The 18,828-nt window shown below is 31.8% G+C and overlaps 2 protein-coding genes across 2 annotated transcripts; both read right to left on the bottom strand.

The window, feature by feature from the left end:
* Positions 1 to 3,094: 3,094 nt before the first annotated feature.
* LOC143249972 (uncharacterized) lies at positions 3,095 to 8,290 on the bottom strand. Its single transcript, XM_076500607.1, has 2 exons — positions 6,436 to 8,290; positions 3,095 to 5,888 (listed from the first exon to the last, which is right to left on the bottom strand). Exons 1-2 carry the CDS (start codon positions 6,917 to 6,919, stop codon positions 5,860 to 5,862), a joined length of 513 nt encoding a protein of 170 aa, XP_076356722.1. The 5' UTR covers positions 6,920 to 8,290; the 3' UTR covers positions 3,095 to 5,859.
* LOC143248212 (interferon regulatory factor 4-like) lies at positions 6,931 to 10,552 on the bottom strand. The gene is made up of 4 exons (XM_076496643.1): positions 10,463 to 10,552; positions 9,185 to 9,352; positions 8,353 to 8,514; positions 6,931 to 7,104 (listed from the first exon to the last, which is right to left on the bottom strand). Exons 2-4 carry the CDS (start codon positions 9,350 to 9,352, stop codon positions 6,931 to 6,933), a joined length of 504 nt encoding a protein of 167 aa, XP_076352758.1. The 5' UTR covers positions 10,463 to 10,552.
* Between the last annotated feature and the right edge of the window lie 8,276 nt (positions 10,553 to 18,828).

Below are 18,828 nucleotides of genomic sequence, written 5' to 3'. Positions count from 1 at the left end.
GGACGTCCCCGAGTTTCTATTAGGGAATCCCCCTTTACAGTAGGCCTGCAAACTGATGTAGAATGTAACGGTACAACTGCAATATTATATTTTAAATTCATTTTGAGACATTCGATATCATTTCATGCTATTAGAAGGACGAGAAGTATGAAACTTTGAAACTGTGTGAAGTTAAATTGATAAATTAGTCTTAAGCAAGTTATACATTTGGATAATTAGACATATGTATAAACATTGTAGAACATTATCTCTTCCAAGAAAATATTAAATTATTTTGCTCGGCCTAATTCGGTACTTTTCCCTCAGAGTAACGCACGTGAGGTATTTCATTACTATTTGATAGATGTCGCTCATTTTAGAGTTTTTTAACTATTTTAAGTTTATACATTTAGAACATATATGTAAAGTGCATGTTTGAAAGATATATTAAAGCAATACCAAAGATTTGTGGAATTTGTACCTTAACATGTTGCATTTTTTTACCATACTAATTTGCTAAATGAGCATTAAAAACGCTTTCTTTATTGGTAATTATGAAGTCATCATATAGTGAAAATAGTTGAACTATTTGCCATCTGCACTGAATCGAAACCTGGATGTTAGTATTACAAGTACGGTTTGTTTGTTTGTTTTGAAATTTCGCACAAAGCTACGCCGAGGGCTATCTCTGCTAGCCATCTCTAATGTAGCAGTGTAAGACTAGAGGGAAGGCATTTTGTCATCAGCACCCACCGCCAACTTTTGGGCTACTCTTTTACCAACGAATAGTGGGATTGACCGTCACATTATAACGCCCCACGGCTGAAAGGGCGAGCATGTTTGGCCCGACCGGGATGCGAACCCGCGACCCTCAGATTACGAGTCGCACGCCTTAACACGCTTGGCCATGCCGGGCCTACAAGTTCGGAGACAAACTTGGTAACAATCCTGACTATAGTACAGAAAGACACAAAGCTGTTTTATTTCATGAAGACCAAAATAAGATCTGTAGAGAATATTTGATATGTTTATCTGATTGTTTATTCTAACAGCGACCATGCCTGTAATGAATATTTACAGAATTATAAGAAACAAACACATTATGGACAATAAACTTTAGTACCGGTTCGATGTTGTTTCTGTTTTCTAAATTCGTATAAAAAATTTGCTGTGATGAAAATTGACAACGTAAATACTGGAGTCGCTATCAGATGAATCATTGTGATAAATATACCATAAAAACGTTGTTTTAGACTCGATAGAATCAGGCATCAAATTTAAACGCTGTAATAAATACGACTTAGATGACACGTTCCATTTTAATTACCTTTAATCTCTCTCAACATTCTTTCTTCTAAGTTGTTGGCTGACATCACCAACAGAAATGAAAAAAAAAAAAAAGTAGAAGTTCTAAACATTACACTTACAGCATATTTTAATTATATGGATAATGTGTATGCTGGTTATTATGTTAACATTCGTATTGAATAATTTGTGATATGAAACCGACGTACAATGTACAACACAGCTTAGTACTGGTTCGATGTTGGGTTTTACCTTTGTATAAATTGTTTGATGTCGTGACAATTAATTATGTAAATACATACTGCTGATGTATACAATTCGGCGATCCACCCAGTAGACGTCTAAACACAGCAGATTACTGAGAATTGGGAATACTATAAATCCAAAAACATAATCGTGTTTTCTCATGAGTTTCGGGTTATTATTGATTCCTGTAGCACAAGGTGAAGATAAGATTTCGTGGGATCGACTTTTGAATACTTGGAAGTATTTTTAAGAATCTGTAAAAGGTCGTGACATATGCTGTTTAAAGAAATCTTACGCATCTGACTCTCACAGACATTGGTGACTTGAAACCTCTCAATTGCAGTTCCTTTGTTTATGCACAGTTGTCTTTAGGTTTTCATTGTTCTGTACATTATTACTTTTAAAACGAAAACAGAATATAACGTACGGACTGTGTTACAAAATTTAATTTAAAAGTTTCTCCGTTTTTAAATTTAATTCCAATGTAGAATGTGTTTTTGTGACGGTAGTGGGCAGACTTTGCGGACAGGCCAAGGGGATTGTTCCGTCTCAGTCGTTGGAGTTTCGACTGATTCCACTTGTTGTCACCTGAAATATATATTTAATTTAAATAATTAATATTTATCACAGATAATCCTTTTAATTCTGTTGACACGGTGACTGATGTAAAGGAATAATGGTACTAAAAATACTGACAAAGACCTTGAACGTGAAATGACCTGATTTTTACCAACAATAAAAGACGTCTTCAAAACTTGTTCCGAGATCCCTTCTTCTTCTGACGAAAATCAGATCTGAGATATGTATTCTAATTCTATCGTCTATTTCAGGTCCTTTTATGCCAGTGGAGGGGGCATTTGTGAGCCTATTCATAGTTCAAAGCTCCAGTTGCCTTTTTCTATATGAATTCCTAAGCACATTGGTTACTGATAGTTCATACTGACGAGTATCAAATGTTCAAGGTTTCATTCTTGTGTACGAACTTCTATGTTTCTTTATTAGCGAATAACTTGAAAATAATAGCTCATTCTGTAGCGTCCGTCCGCTATCGTTGGTTCTTGGTTCATCATCCATGTTTCATATCACCTTTTAACCTCAATAGCATCAGTTCACTTTAACTCGAACAAATCATGAACAGTTTCTCGTATTTTAGTTTATAGCAGGAATAACTCCTTTCAAACTTGATAGCGTTTATTTGTTCCAATCTAAACAAAGGAAGGAAGTTTCTTAGCAGGTTTCTCTTAATCCATAAATCTCTTTATTTTCCGCGACAGCATCAGTTCTTCGTAAAATAGACAAACTAAACATACGGCGGTAAGTTTCTCGGCGTGTTTTCTGGAGCCATTGTCGTTCTATAATCATCGTTTTATATACATGTGTATTTGTACTTTACATATCCTGTGTCACACTTCTTAGTAGACATAGTTATACGACGCATTAATATATCTAACGATGCCTCAGACCCACTAGAAATAATCGTGCATTGATAATACCAGAGAAATGTATAAATATTGTGTTTGACTTCCTTGTGAACAATAAAACACAAAAAGATAACACGAAAGAATTTCAATAAATCAAAATTTATTAAATCTTATTACAGACGAAAACAACAACAACACATTCTTCTAAATGTAAAGGGAAAATGTACTCAAAGGTCATAGACTGCTTAAGAAAAAACAAAATGATGATATATCATACATGTTACTCTGCTATAAGTTTAAAACATACCTAAACTGGTGATAAGACTTCATTTGAATACGATATCTCAAAATTACCATTGATCTGGCATATCCATAACTGAACGATAAAATAAATTTTCCCTCACAAAATGAACTAGGAAGGTCGAAACGTTCTTCTCTTTTTATTAATAAAGCCGTCCTTAGAACATACAAAAGTTCAAACAATGAATATAAATCTTGGATATAACTTTTGTTCAATAATTAGATAATTATTTATTTGTAAATTCTTATATAACGAAATAACATATTTTAAGCAATACAACACAAAATAAACTTTTATTTCTCTTACATTATTTTTATCTTTTTACAAACACATGACTATCTATCGTATAAACAGAAACTTCAATTTCATTGAAAATCAATTTTATTTTGTGACGCTACAGTATTTTTCGAGTATTTACTACAAATACTTTTGTATTCTGGATAATTTAAGGCTCCACAATAATTGTTAAAAATTTCCTCAAGTGACTAGAAATTCATAATTATAATAGTCTAAAGACCTAAAAGATTATTGTGGATAATCATAAATGAATATAAAAATGTTTTAAATTACATATTTTGTGAATGATAAACACTGTACGGTTAAAATGTATTTTTCGCACACACCACAATGTAGCACACATACAAGAACATGATTTTGTAAATTTTGCTCTTTCTAAAATCGATTATTAACTAGCCTAATTAATTTGATATTTCTCCATCATCATTAGCAAAGACGACTGACTACATGAATAACTTTCTAATAATTCACAGATTCTACAAAAGTTATATTTTCTTGTGTGTAAGTGCAAAAACTCTTATTTAACACAAATAACAGTACTTCCTTCAATACATACATTTCAAAGGTTAAAACCAAGGCACAACACCTTAAATGTCAAGACAAAATGAATTATTTCTTGTCAGTAATCAACCACACTGTATAGTTCATTTTCAATTAAAATGGTAAATTTTCATTCAACAAAAACCATCAAATGAACAATACAAAGCTGTATCTAGATTATTCTACGTTTAATACAGATACAATGGATTTGTGATGTTAGCCTGAATACGAACTAAGAAGGTTGAAATGTTGTTCTATATTTTATTTTAATTAAAGTTGTGTATCAATACCAGCCATCTACAGAACAAAGAATATTTTATCTTTTCAAAACTATAATAAATTGAAAGATCAGTTGACACAAAATCTCATGTTGCTTAAGATATTATTTATAACAATCATTGTACACAAATTAAGGATATCAGATAAGAGGTCCAGGGTTACTTTCTGAGATGATAAATACCCGGTGTTTATACATGTTGAGACATGAGAAATATTAATAATTCATGTTGCCCAAGCTGTTGGTCTAAAGTACACATATATTCATACAAATATATGTATTCACTTCATTAAAATTGTGAGTTATAACTTCACCTTCAAAGGAATTAACTAACCAAACATTCATTTTGAAGTATCAAATAGCCATACATATTTCATAAAACTTTCTTGAGCCATGAACTCAATTATAATTTTGTACACGTTAATAATTTGTACAAGGTGATTGTTAGTTTCACTAGTTTAGTTAACTCTAACATCAGAATGAACCAAGATGTATTCCTCCATGAATCTTTTAAAACTCACAATTTCTATATAATTTTCATGGAAGTAAAATATATATCCACTTCACAGAAATACTTGTACTTATTTAAAATAAGTACACAGTGGAAAGCCACAGATTTTAGGGATTTTAAATCCTTACAAACTGTGTCTTCAAATTTCACCTGTGCTTTCTTTAGAGCACTGGTACCCGCTATTCGAGGACTGAGAAACAAAAACACAGAAAATTGTCTTCCAATTCCAAACAAAAAGCTATCAATTCTTATTTGACCAACTCATTTTAATTTAATGTGTTAATAAGTTTTTCTGTTACATTAAAAATTTCTATCTCCTTGAATATTAACAGAAAAAAAAATTTTTTTCTTTGGTATATTAAGGACTGCAGACACGACATGTGAAGACTAGATTAAATATAAATGTAAATGATGTTTGAAGAGTAAAAGGTAATATGGTAACAATTTTAACAACATTTTTACTCTACCTTTTACAGACAACTTACCAGTGGTTTTCTCAGTCCTTGCGCGTACAATCTCCCATGACTTGGGGATTATTGTTTAGGAGATACTAAAACAATTTTATTTGTTTATTTCTCCATAACATAAAGACCAACTTGCTTCAGCAATCATATAATAAATGCTTTGATGGATTATTTTGGCAGATTACTCATGATGGAATCTTTGTGGAATGGACGGCAACTGCCTGTTGTGAAGAGGACAAAGTTTCAAAATGCAGAAGACTTTCAAAATGTCGTTCTCTACACTTGTGTCTCCAGTACAGGCAGTTGCCGTCCATTCTACAAAGTTTCATCATAAAATAAAAACATTTCAATGTTTAATATTAGTTTCAGATACATACATATTTCTGTATTACAGGTTGGAAACTCATCTTAATTCTTTTGTGAGACTACTATGCACTACATTTCCAATTGCTTATTTACTGTAGGCCCTTAAATTAGTCTTCTTTCCAACTTCTATTTCTCATTCATTGCCATAGTTTTTAAATCACCAAAAAACCTCCATCATGTTCTGTAAAAGTAAATGAAGAATTGTTAGAAACACATCAAGAAGAAAGAGATCCATTCAGAAGTAGAATAGTCAGACACATAATTTTTATAAGTGTCTAAAATATAAACAAATATATGTACAAAAGAGAATAAACTTCAGAATTTTAAAACTTTATTCAATTTCAAGTGTTTGTTGATATTGTTACAAATCTTATATTCAATATAACAATAAGTTATTGATTTCTCACAAGTTACAAATCATTAGGAAATAATACTCTGAGTATATGAAGGTAGAAATCTGATTTAATGTCAAGAAATTGTCTTAACTTTCATTTTAAACATAAAACAAAAACTAGATTTTATTTATATTAGTTGACCTTCCAAAAGTTGATTTTGGTTCAGTAAAATAATAGACCAAGTCCACTAATTTAATCAAATTTTTAACATTTTATACAGAAGTTTAAAATACAAATAATAACAATATGAATTATTAAACATTAATAATATATTTGATCTTAAATATAGGTTATTTTGTATGTTGAGACAATTCATGCTGTAAATAAACTCACCTCTGTATCTAATATATCCCCCCAGAGAGCCTAAATCTAAAGATAACTGCCAGTTTTCTCTTTCATCATTCATAAAATTATAGAATGATAGAGTTTCAGAATCTATATCTAAAACATCATCTTTACAGTTGCTCTGTTGTACGTTATTTGGTTCAGAAGTTTGAAAGATAAGGTTTGGATTTATGTACTTGGTATTGAAATCAACTTCATATTTGGTGGGTAAGACTGGATCACAGACATCTTCATATTCAATGGGCATGACCGGGTCACAGTCGACATCATATCTAGTGGGCACGACCGGGTCGCAGTCGACATCATCATATCCAGTGGGCAAGACCGGGTCACAGAGGACATCTTCATATCCAGTGGGCATGACCAGGTCACAATCAACATCTCCAAATTCATTTTTCTCAAGACATTCTTCTTTCATTAACCCATCAGAATTCTGTATGTGAGAATCCTCCAAAATCTCTGTGGAAATCATTCCAGTGTCAATCACAATCTCAGTAGATTCCAGTTTAACTGGAAAAATTCCATCTTGACATGCAAAATATAACTCTCCATGTTGGAAAGTGGACAGTATATTAACATATACATCACTCTCACTGTCCTTAGTGAGCAGGTCAGGTGAATTACAGTAAGTTTGTTGTGGTAGTGGATCAAATGAACCTGGAAGTAAACATGGTTATTAGTATGTCAGCTCGAAAATATCAGCGAGTTATTTTCAGTATTATACGTCTTTTTTAAAAGACATTTCGTAGTAGAAATTGTAACCTTAGGAAGAGGTTAAAAATGGATTGTTTTGAATTTTAAATAAAATCCCAGAGTTCTAGAAGAACTTAACTAAGTTTGGTTTTAATCACAGGAATTCACTCATTGAAAATAAAGTTTGGAGATGGTTCGAACAAATAATTCAAGAAACGTTATTACAATAAACAAAAGGAATGCATGGACTTAATGGAAGAAAGAGGTGATATGACTCGACTGTTTTACAGCTAAGTAAATATATCTTGTTACCTCAGGGTTTATGATAGACTTGTTTTGTTCCAATAAGATAGATTCTTTCATTTTGCATTTGGTTATATTCAGTTCTTCCTTTAAAATAACAGTATATCTATTAAAAATACTGTATGACTGAGATAACTTTACCTTGTGGTTAAGCATTCAATAATCATGCAAACACACTGTTCCATGCAGTATACATGATTATTTGTCTATGTAAACTTTCTGTTCCTAATGATGACAAAAGCTAGTCTACAGTTGTTTTCTTTTAAAACTCGGGTTCCTTCAATACCAATTAATGTAGTTTTCAAACATTGTAAATTAATTCTTTTTAAAAGTGCAGGGAACATAGGTACAGAAGGGTTGAACTCCTGAGCTAAACGTGCATGTCTGCAGTAAGTAAGATAAGTGGGAAGGTGAATACTCACACTTTATGAATAAAATTACAACAAATGAAGAGAAGAATACATGTGTTGCCAACTGGGTAATGAAAATGACAGATAAAACATTGTGCATTCCCAAACTACTTAAATATATCTTTCTAAAGTTTCATAAATTATACAGTCTCCTTCTAAACTATTTTGTAACCCAATTAAATTACCTGATACAAAGTTACAACTAACCCAACAATAGGTTTTAACCTTGACTATAGAACTCTATTCTTTACATCATGTTCATAAATCACAACTGTTTCAGTTTCTTATTTGTAATATGTTAATTCTAGATAATAGAAGTGAATAATTAAGTGTTTTAGAAATATAGAGATCACATAAGTATGAATTTCCATATCTCCATTAATTACAGAGAGACAGTCTCTCTGTTTCTTAATGTAAACCATTTACCAACAAAAGTGTCTACAATAATGTGTATACATGAAAGTGAAATTAAACATATTCCATTATATTTAAAACTTACGGTTATTCTATACACTCGAAATCCCTTCGATTCTTTTAATTTGTCTCTCTTAACTCTTCCAATCTTTTCCAGTTTGGAATGAGCATTTCTAAACCTTTGTTTTGCTAAGGTCCAGTATCCAGGGATTTGTGGGTTGTGATGTCCCTTCATTCTGTCCCATTCCTACAGTAAAGAATGAGAATTATATTAAATACAGATTAACTCTTCAGTTACAAAAGATGAAAGTGTTTGTTAATATACTGTCAATATCCAACTTTCATGGTTTCTTCAATCATCACCAAAATTACTTTTTTATGTTTACAAAACTTGATGTGCTAAATTCATAAGATGTATTCCATAAATCAGCTGTGTAGTTTGTAACATATCACAAACAAAAATTATTTTCACAAAATGTGAAACTACTTATTTCATCCAACCTAAGGATGTGACAAAGTTATAGTAATAGAAAGATTACCAAAAACCTTTAAATTAAGAAAGATGGACACAAAAACACATTCACTTTTCTCCATTAATCTTGCAAGCAAATTACTAAATATAGTAAGTCTATTATGTTTTACATGGAATATAAAGTTACACAGAACAAAGGTATCCCTAAGAAGTAGTGAAAAATGGATAGGAATGTAATAAGTTATTTGGAATGAGTTATGATTATTCTAAGGTTTGTACCACAGAAGTTCATTAGTCACAGTCTTGGTCTAAAATAACTTGTGTGTATTAGTTGCCCAAGGTTCACATCCAAGTTGATAGAACTGTTTCACCTATTTCAATTTATTATAACACTTGAATAAATATTTTAAAAAATTTCACTACTTCAAAGTGCTCAAGAACTTACACTAAATATATCAAAGTCATTTTCTCTCCAAGTGCGAGATCCTTTATGAAGCCACTTGACCTTATAAAGTTTCTCATCTCTATCTATCCAACTCAGACAAGGGAACCGTTTGCTGTCAAGAGATGGAATAATAAAATCATCCAGGAAATACAGTCCTTTTCCACACATCTGAAAAAAATTAAAATTCAATGAATTCTCAATCACAGGCTAAACTGTAGAAATGGAAAAGTATATTAATACTACAGACTTTAGGATCAAAGTCACAATACCAAATAGAAACCAACACAAACTTTAGTACAGTCAATTATGAATATACACAGGTTCCATCATATTCTACACCTTTCACTTTCTAAACTTAGTGTGCACTATTACAAAGAGAACTTATAAACTGTCAATAATAAACAAAAAGGTTACAAAGAAACAACAAAAATCCATAAAGTTCGTTGGCATAAAGCAACCACTAAACAGTACTTCAAATGTTAACTCATAGTGACATTTTAATTTTTGATAAATACATAAAAAGTGTAGATGTCCATTGAGAGTGATTATTAAATTTGGCTAAGAACCCTAAAGCTTCAAACAGTCAATTACAATCATATAAAGTATATTACGTCCTTTTATCTACATTTCTAAAATGCATATTTGTCATATGAAAAACATGACACAGTGCACAACCTAGTAATTTTTATGTTGAAAAATCAGGCACAGTTTGTAGCAAAGATGAAAAACTAGAAATTATTATATGTTAAACCTAAACCGTATGTTACTGTGTACTTATAGCCGAATTACTATAACTTAAATGCGTGATATGTATTCTAACGTGTATGGTATATTGAAACCCTCCGAGTGTACATGCATGAAAAGTTAAAGTGCAATAGGAATACACGTTTCAAATGTAGAAGACGTTAGAACTAAACGTTTTCACTTATACAACTTACAAAAGCGTGAATACAGAAATTTGTCAAAACCTTCATAAAACCTAAAGCACATTAGTCACAAATTCGTTAAATATGAAGTATCAAACGATGCACGTATAAATAAACACATTTAATCAGCACAGTTAAAATAGCACGAAAACGAAGCAAGCCACTGACCAACTTATAATGCAAGTCTTGGTAAGAATCTAAGTCATATTTTCTAAAGCGAGCATTGTCAAATTTTAAAAACTTTAATTTTAACCGCAAAGATGAGAAATATAAAACGTCAGCTCTTTTGTCACAGCATTTACACTTTCGGTAATTTATTATGATAACAATAATAACAACTGAAACTACTTACTTTGGAAACTTTTAAACGAAACAAAACCACGGTGCGAATGCTTCATTATCGAGGTATCGTAGTTGTCAGCTTATTTATTTTACAAGAGACGGACGTCCCCGAGTTTCTATTAGGGAATCCCCCTTTACAGTAGGCCTGCAAACTGATGTAGAATGTAACGGTACAACTGCAATATTATATTTTAAATTCATTTTGAGACATTCGATATCATTTCATGCTATTAGAAGGACGAGAAGTATGAAACTTTGAAACTGTGTGAAGTTAAATTGATAAATTAGTCTTAAGCAAGTTATACATTTGGATAATTAGACATATGTATAAACATTGTAGAACATTATCTCTTCCAAGAAAATATTAAATTATTTTGCTCGGCCTAATTCGGTACTTTTCCCTCAGAGTAACGCACGTGAGGTATTTCATTACTATTTGATAGATGTCGCTCATTTTAGAGTTTTTTAACTATTTTAAGTTTATACATTTAGAACATATATGTAAAGTGCATGTTTGAAAGATATATTAAAGCAATACCAAAGATTTGTGGAATTTGTACCTTAACATGTTGCATTTTTTTACCATACTAATTTGCTAAATGAGCATTAAAAACGCTTTCTTTATTGGTAATTATGAAGTCATCATATAGTGAAAATAGTTGAACTATTTGCCATCTGCACTGAATCGAAACCTGGATGTTAGTATTACAAGTACGGTTTGTTTGTTTGTTTTGAAATTTCGCACAAAGCTACGCCGAGGGCTATCTCTGCTAGCCATCTCTAATGTAGCAGTGTAAGACTAGAGGGAAGGCATTTTGTCATCAGCACCCACCGCCAACTTTGGGCTACTCTTTTACCAACGAATAGTGGGATTGACCGTCACATTATAACGCCCCCACGGCTGAAAGGGCGAGCATGTTTGGCCCGACCGGGATGCGAACCCGCGACCCTCAGATTACGAGTCGCACGCCTTAACACGCTTGGCCATGCCGGGCCTACAAGTTCGGAGACAAACTTGGTAACAATCCTGACTATAGTACAGAAAGACACAAAGCTGTTTTATTTCATGAAGACCAAAATAAGATCTGTAGAGAATATTTGATATGTTTATCTGATTGTTTATTCTAACAGCGACCATGCCTGTAATGAATATTTACAGAATTATAAGAAACAAACACATTATGGACAATAAACTTTAGTACCGGTTCGATGTTGTTTCTGTTTTCTAAATTCGTATAAAAAATTTGCTGTGATGAAAATTGACAACGTAAATACTGGAGTCGCTATCAGATGAATCATTGTGATAAATATACCATAAAAACGTTGTTTTAGACACGATAGAATCAGGCATCAAATTTAAACGCTGTAATAAATACGACTTAGATGACACGTTCCATTTTAATTACCTTTAATCTCTCTCAACATTCTTTCTTCTAAGTTGTTGGCTGACATCACCAACAGAAATGAAAAAAAAAAAAAAGTAGAAGTTCTAAACATTACACTTACAGCATATTTTAATTATATGGATAATGTGTATGCTGGTTATTATGTTAACATTCGTATTGAATAATTTGTGATATGAAACCGACGTACAATGTACAACACAGCTTAGTACTGGTTCGATGTTGGGTTTTACCTTTGTATAAATTGTTTGATGTCGTGACAATTAATTATGTAAATACATACTGCTGATGTATACAATTCGGCGATCCACCCAGTAGACGTCTAAACACAGCAGATTACTGAGAATTGGGAATACTATAAATCCAAAAACATAATCGTGTTTTCTCATGAGTTTCGGGTTATTATTGATTCCTGTAGCACAAGGTGAAGATAAGATTTCGTGGGATCGACTTTTGAATACTTGGAAGTATTTTAAGAATCTGTAAAAGGTCGTGACATATGCTGTTTAAAGAAATCTTACGCATCTGACTCTCACAGACATTGGTGACTTGAAACCTCTCAATTGCAGTTCCTTTGTTTATGCACAGTTGTCTTTAGGTTTTCATTGTTCTGTACATTATTACTTTTAAAACGAAAACAGAATATAACGTACGGACTGTGTTACAAAATTTAATTTAAAAGTTTCTCCGTTTTAAATTTAATTCCAATGTAGAATGTGTTTTGTGACGGTAGTGGGCAGACTTTGCGGACAGGCCAAGGGATTGTTCCGTCTCAGTCGTTGGAGTTTCGACTGATTCCACTTGTTGTCACCTGAAATATATATTTAATTTAAATAATTAATATTTATCACAGATAATCCTTTTAATTCTGTTGACACGGTGACTGATGTAAAGGAATAATGGTATTAAAAATACTGACAAAGACCTTGAACGTGAAATGACCTGATTTTTACCAACAATAAGAGACGTCTTCAAAACTTGTTCCGAGATCCCTTCTTCTTCTGACGAAAATCAGATCTGAGATATGTATTCTAATTCTATCGTCTATTTCAGGTCCTTTTATGCCAGTGGAGGGGGCATTTGTGAGCCTATTCATAGTTCAAAGCTCCAGTTGCCTTTTTCTATATGAATTCCTAAGCACATTGGTTACTAATAGTTCATACTGACGAGTATCAAATGTTCAAGGTTTCATTCTTGTGTACGAACTTCTATGTTTCTTTATTAGCGAATAACTTGAAAATAATAGCTCATTCTGTAGCGTCCGTCCGCTATCGTTGGTTCTTGGTTCATCATCCATGTTTCATATCACCTTTTAACCTGAATAGCATCAGTTCACTTTAACTCGAACAAACCATGAACAGTTTCTCGTATTTTAGTTTATAGCAGGAATAACTCCTTTCAAACTTGATAGCGTTTATTTGTTCCAATCTAAACAAAGGAAGGAAGTTTCTTAGCAGGTTTCTCTTAATCCATAAATCTCTTTATTTTCCGCGATAGCATCAGCTCTTCGTAAAATAGACAAACTAAACATACGGCGGTAAGTTTCTCGGCGTGTTTTCTGGAGCCATTGTCGTTCTATAATCATCGTTTTATATACCTGTGTATTTGTACTTTACATATTTTGTGTCACACTTCTTAGTAGACATAGTTATACGACGCATTAATATATCTAACGATGCCTCAGACCCACTAGAAATAATCGTGCATTGATAATACCAGAGAAATGTATAAATATTGTGTTTGACTTCCTTGTGAACAATAAAACACAAAAAGATAACACGAAAGAATTTCAATAAATCAAAATTTATTAAATCTTATTACAGACGAAAACAACAACAACACATTCTTCTAAATGTAAAGGGAAAATGTACTCAAAGGTCACAGACTGCTTAAGAAAAAACAAAATGATGATATATCATACATGTTACTCTGCTATAAGTTTAAAACATACCTAAACTGGTGATAAGACTTCATTTGAATACGATATCTCAAAATTACCATTGATCTGGCATATCCATAACTGAACGATAAAATAAATTTTCCCTCACAAAATGAACTAGGAAGGTCGAAACGTTCTTCTCTTTTTATTAATAAAGCCGTCCTTAGAACATACAAAAGTTCAAACAATGAATATAAATCTTGGATATAACTTTTTGTTCAATAATTAGATAATTATTTATTTGTAAATTCTTATATAACGAAATAACATATTTTAAGCAATACAACACAAAATAAACTTTTATTTCTCTTACATTATTTTTATCTTTTACAAACACATGACTATCTATCGTATAAACAGAAACTTCAATTTCATTGAAAATCAATTTTATTTTGTGACGCTACAGTATTTTTCGAGTATTTACTACAAATACTTTTGTATTCTGGATAATTTAAGGCTCCACAATAATTGTTAAAAATTTCCTCAAGTGACTAGAAATTCATAATTATAATAGTCTAAAGACCTAAAAGATTATTGTGGATAATCATAAATGAATATAAAAATGTTTTTAAATTACATATTTTGTGAATGATAAACACTGTACGGTTAAAATGTATTTTCGCACACACCACAATGTAGCACACATACAAGAACATGATTTTGTAAATTTTGCTCTTTCTAAAATCGATTATTAACTAGCCTAATTAATTTGATATTTCTCCATCATCATTAGCAAAGACGACTGACTACATGAATAACTTTCTAATAATTCACAGATTCTACAAAAGTTATATTTTCTTGTGTGTAAGTGCAAAAACTCTTATTTAACACAAATAACAGTACTTCCTTCAATACATACATTTCAAAGGTTAAAACCAAGGCACAACACCTTAAATGTCAAGACAAAATGAATTATTTCTTGTCAGTAATCAACCACACTGTATAGTTCATTTTCAATTAAAATGGTAAATTTTCATTCAACAAAAACCATCAAATGAACAATACAAAGCTGTATCTAGATTATTCTACGTTTAATACAGATACAATGGATTTGTGATGTTAGCCTGAATACGAACTAAGAAGGTTGAAATGTTGTTCTATATTTTATTTTAATTAAAGTTGTGTATCAATACCAGCCATCTACAGAACAAAGAATATTTTATCTTTTCAAAACTATAATAAATTGAAAGATCAGTTGACACAAAATCTCATGTTGCTTAAGATATTATTTATAACGATCATTGTACACAAATTAAGGATATCAGATAAGAGGTCCAGGGTTACTTTCTGAGATGATAAATACCCCGGTGTTTATACATGTTGAGACATGAGAAATATTAATAATTCATGTTGCCCAAGCTGTTGGTCTAAAGTACACATATATTCATACAAATATATGTATTCACTTCATTAAAAATTGTGAGTTATAACTTCACCTTCAAAGGAATTAACTAACCAAACATTCATTTTGAAGTATCAAATAGCCATACATATTTCATAAAACTTTCTTGAGCCATGAACTCAATTATAATTTTGTACACGTTAATAATTTGTACAAGGTGATTGTTAGTTTCACTAGTTTAGTTAACTCTAACATCAGAATGAACCAAGATGTATTCCTCCATGAATCTTTTAAAACTCACAATTTCTATATAATTTTCATGGAAGTAAAATATATATCCACTTCACAGAAATACTTGTACTTATTTAAAATAAGTACACAGTGGAAAGCCACAGATTTTAGGGATTTTAAATCCTTACAAACTGTGTCTTCAAATTTCACCTGTGCTTTCTTTAGAGCACTGGTACCCACTATTCGAGGACTGAGAAACAAAAACACAGAAAATTGTCTTCCAATTCCAAACAAAAAGCTATCAATTCTTATTTGACCAACTCATTTTAATTTAATGTGTTAATAAGTTTTTCTGTTACATTAAAAATTTCTATCTCCTTGAATATTAACAGAAAAATTTTTTTTTTCTTTGGTATACTAAGAACTGCAGACACGACATGTGAAGACTAGATTAAATATAAATGTAAATGATGTTTGAAGAGTAAAAGGTAATATGGTAACAATGTTAACAACATTTTTACTCTACCTTTTACAGACAACTTACCAGTGGTTTTTCTCAGTCCTTGCGCGTACAATCTCCCATGACTTGGGGATTATTGTTTAGGAGATACTAAAACAATTTTATTTGTTTATTTCTCTATAACATATAGACCAACTTTTTCAGCAATCATATAATGAACGCTTTGATAGATTGTTTAAGCAGAATACTCATGATGAAACTTTCTAGATTCAGTAAAGCGCTACATGATTACCTATAACTTGATATTTTAAAATAAAATAAATAAATCACAGTTTATAGTCATACATGTTTCTTTTATTTGTTTCTGAATTAACTACATGAAATTTACGTTTCAGTAACAAGGAAAAGTTTATTTGGGGTCGGGTTTAAGTCACTGTTACTTAGTCGATCATACCCCCCACCAAAAAATCTTGTATCCACCCCTGAACAACCCGTCAAGCATGATGCCATTTTAAAGGATTAACATGTTTACAATTCTTAACGTCTTATGTTGATTAATATATGATTGCATTATTTCAACTGTGGATCTCGTCAAAAATTACAAACTTTTCAATTTGAAAGTGAACGTGTTTTTTGTCTGTTTTCATATACTGTTTGAATTTTAACTTTCTACACTGTTAATGGATGTTTGTTTGATTGCTTTAGAATTTTCGCGCAAAGCTGCACGAGGGTTCTTGGTAAACAGATGCCAATAATTTTGAACTGAAAGACTAGAGGTAAAGAAGCTAGTCGACAGCACTCACCGCCAACTTTGGGGTTACTATCGTCTCCAAAATGTGGAGAGAAGATTCTGGTAACGAATGGAGAAACACGAACACTCAGGTAAACAGATATTACAAGAAGTCACGAGGTCAGGTACAGCCCAAGTAAAGTAGTGGACTGGGATATGACTTATGCTAATGACACTGTTATACATTACAGTACCTGAACATTATGACACTGTTATACATTACAGTACCTGATCATAATGACACTGTTATACATTACAGTACCTGAACGTTATGACACTGTTATACATTACAGTACCTGAACATTATGACACTGTTATACATTACAGTACCTGAACGTTATGACACTGTTATACATTACAGTACCTGAACGTTATGACACTGTTATACATTACAGTACCTGAACGTGACACATTATGACACTGTTATACATTACAGTACCTGAACGTTATGACACTATTATACATTACAGTACCTGGTCATTATGACACTGTTATGACACTATTATACATTACAGTACCTGGTCTGAACGTTATGACACCTATTATACATTACAGTACCTGATCATTATGACACTGTTATACATTACAGTACCTGAACGTTATGACACTATTATACATTACAGTACCTGAACATTATGACACTGTTATACATTACAGTACCTGAACATTATGACACTGTTATACATTACAGTACCTGAACGTTATGACACTATTATACATTACAGTACCTGAACGTTATGACACTGTTATACATTACAGTACCTGAACATTATGACACTGTTATACATTACAGTACCTGAACGTTATGACACTGTTATACATTACAGTACCTGAACATAATGACACTGTTATACATTAACTGAATTATGACACTGTTATACATTACAGTACCTGAACGTTATGACACTATTATACATTACAGTACCTGAACGTTATGACACTGTTATACATTACAGTACCTACATTATGTACACTGTTAACATTATGAACGTTATGACACTGTTATACATTACAGTACCTGAACATTATGACACTGTTATACATTACAGTACCTGGACGTTATGACACTGTTATACATTACAGTACCTGATGACATTATGACACTGTTATACATTACAGTACCTGAACATTATGACACTGTTATACATTACTGGTCATTATGACACTGTTATACATTACAGTACCTGAACGTTATGACACTATTATACATTACAGTACCTGAACATTATGACACTGTTATACATTACAGTACCTGAACGTTATGACACTATTATACATTACAGTACCTGAACATTATGACACTGTTATACATTACAGTACCTGAACGTTATGACACTGTTATACATTACAGTACCTGGTCATTATGACACTGTTATACATTACAGTACCTGAACGTTATGACACTATTATACATTACAGTACCTGGTCATTATGACACTGTTATACATTACAGTACCTGAACGTTATGACACTATTATACATTACAGTACCTGAACATTATGACACTGTTATACATTACAGTACCTGCACATAATGACACTGTTATACATTACAGTACCTGAACATTATGACACTGTTATACATTACAGTACCTGGTCATTATGACACTGTTATACATTACAGTACCTGAACGTTATGACACTATTATACATTACAGTACCTGAACATTATGACACTGTTATACATTACAGTACCTGCACATAATGACACTGTTATACATTACTACCTGAACATTATGACACTGTTATACATTACAGTACCTGGTCATTATGACACTGTTATATATTACAGTACATGAACATTATGACACTGTTATACATTACAGTACCTGCACATAATGACACTGTTATACATTACAGTACCTGAACGTTATGACACTATTATACATTACAGTACCTGATCATTATGGCACTGTTATACATTACAGTACCTGAACGTTATGACACTATTATACATTACAGTACCTGGTCATTATGACACTGTTATACATTACTGTACCTGCACATAATGACACTGTTATACATTACAGTACCTGAACATTATGACACTGTTATACATTACAGTACCTGAACGTTATGACACTATTATACATTACAGTACCTGAACATTATGACACTGTTATACATTACAGTACCTGAACATTATGACACTGTTATACATTACAGTACCTGGTCATTATGACACTGTTATACATTACAGTACCTGCACATA

The sequence above is a fragment of the Tachypleus tridentatus genome, chromosome 4 (genome assembly GCF_004210375.1).
Source record: "Tachypleus tridentatus isolate NWPU-2018 chromosome 4, ASM421037v1, whole genome shotgun sequence".
Lineage (NCBI taxonomy): Eukaryota > Metazoa > Arthropoda > Merostomata > Xiphosura > Limulidae > Tachypleus > Tachypleus tridentatus.
This window is presented reverse-complemented; position numbering and strand designations above follow the sequence as displayed.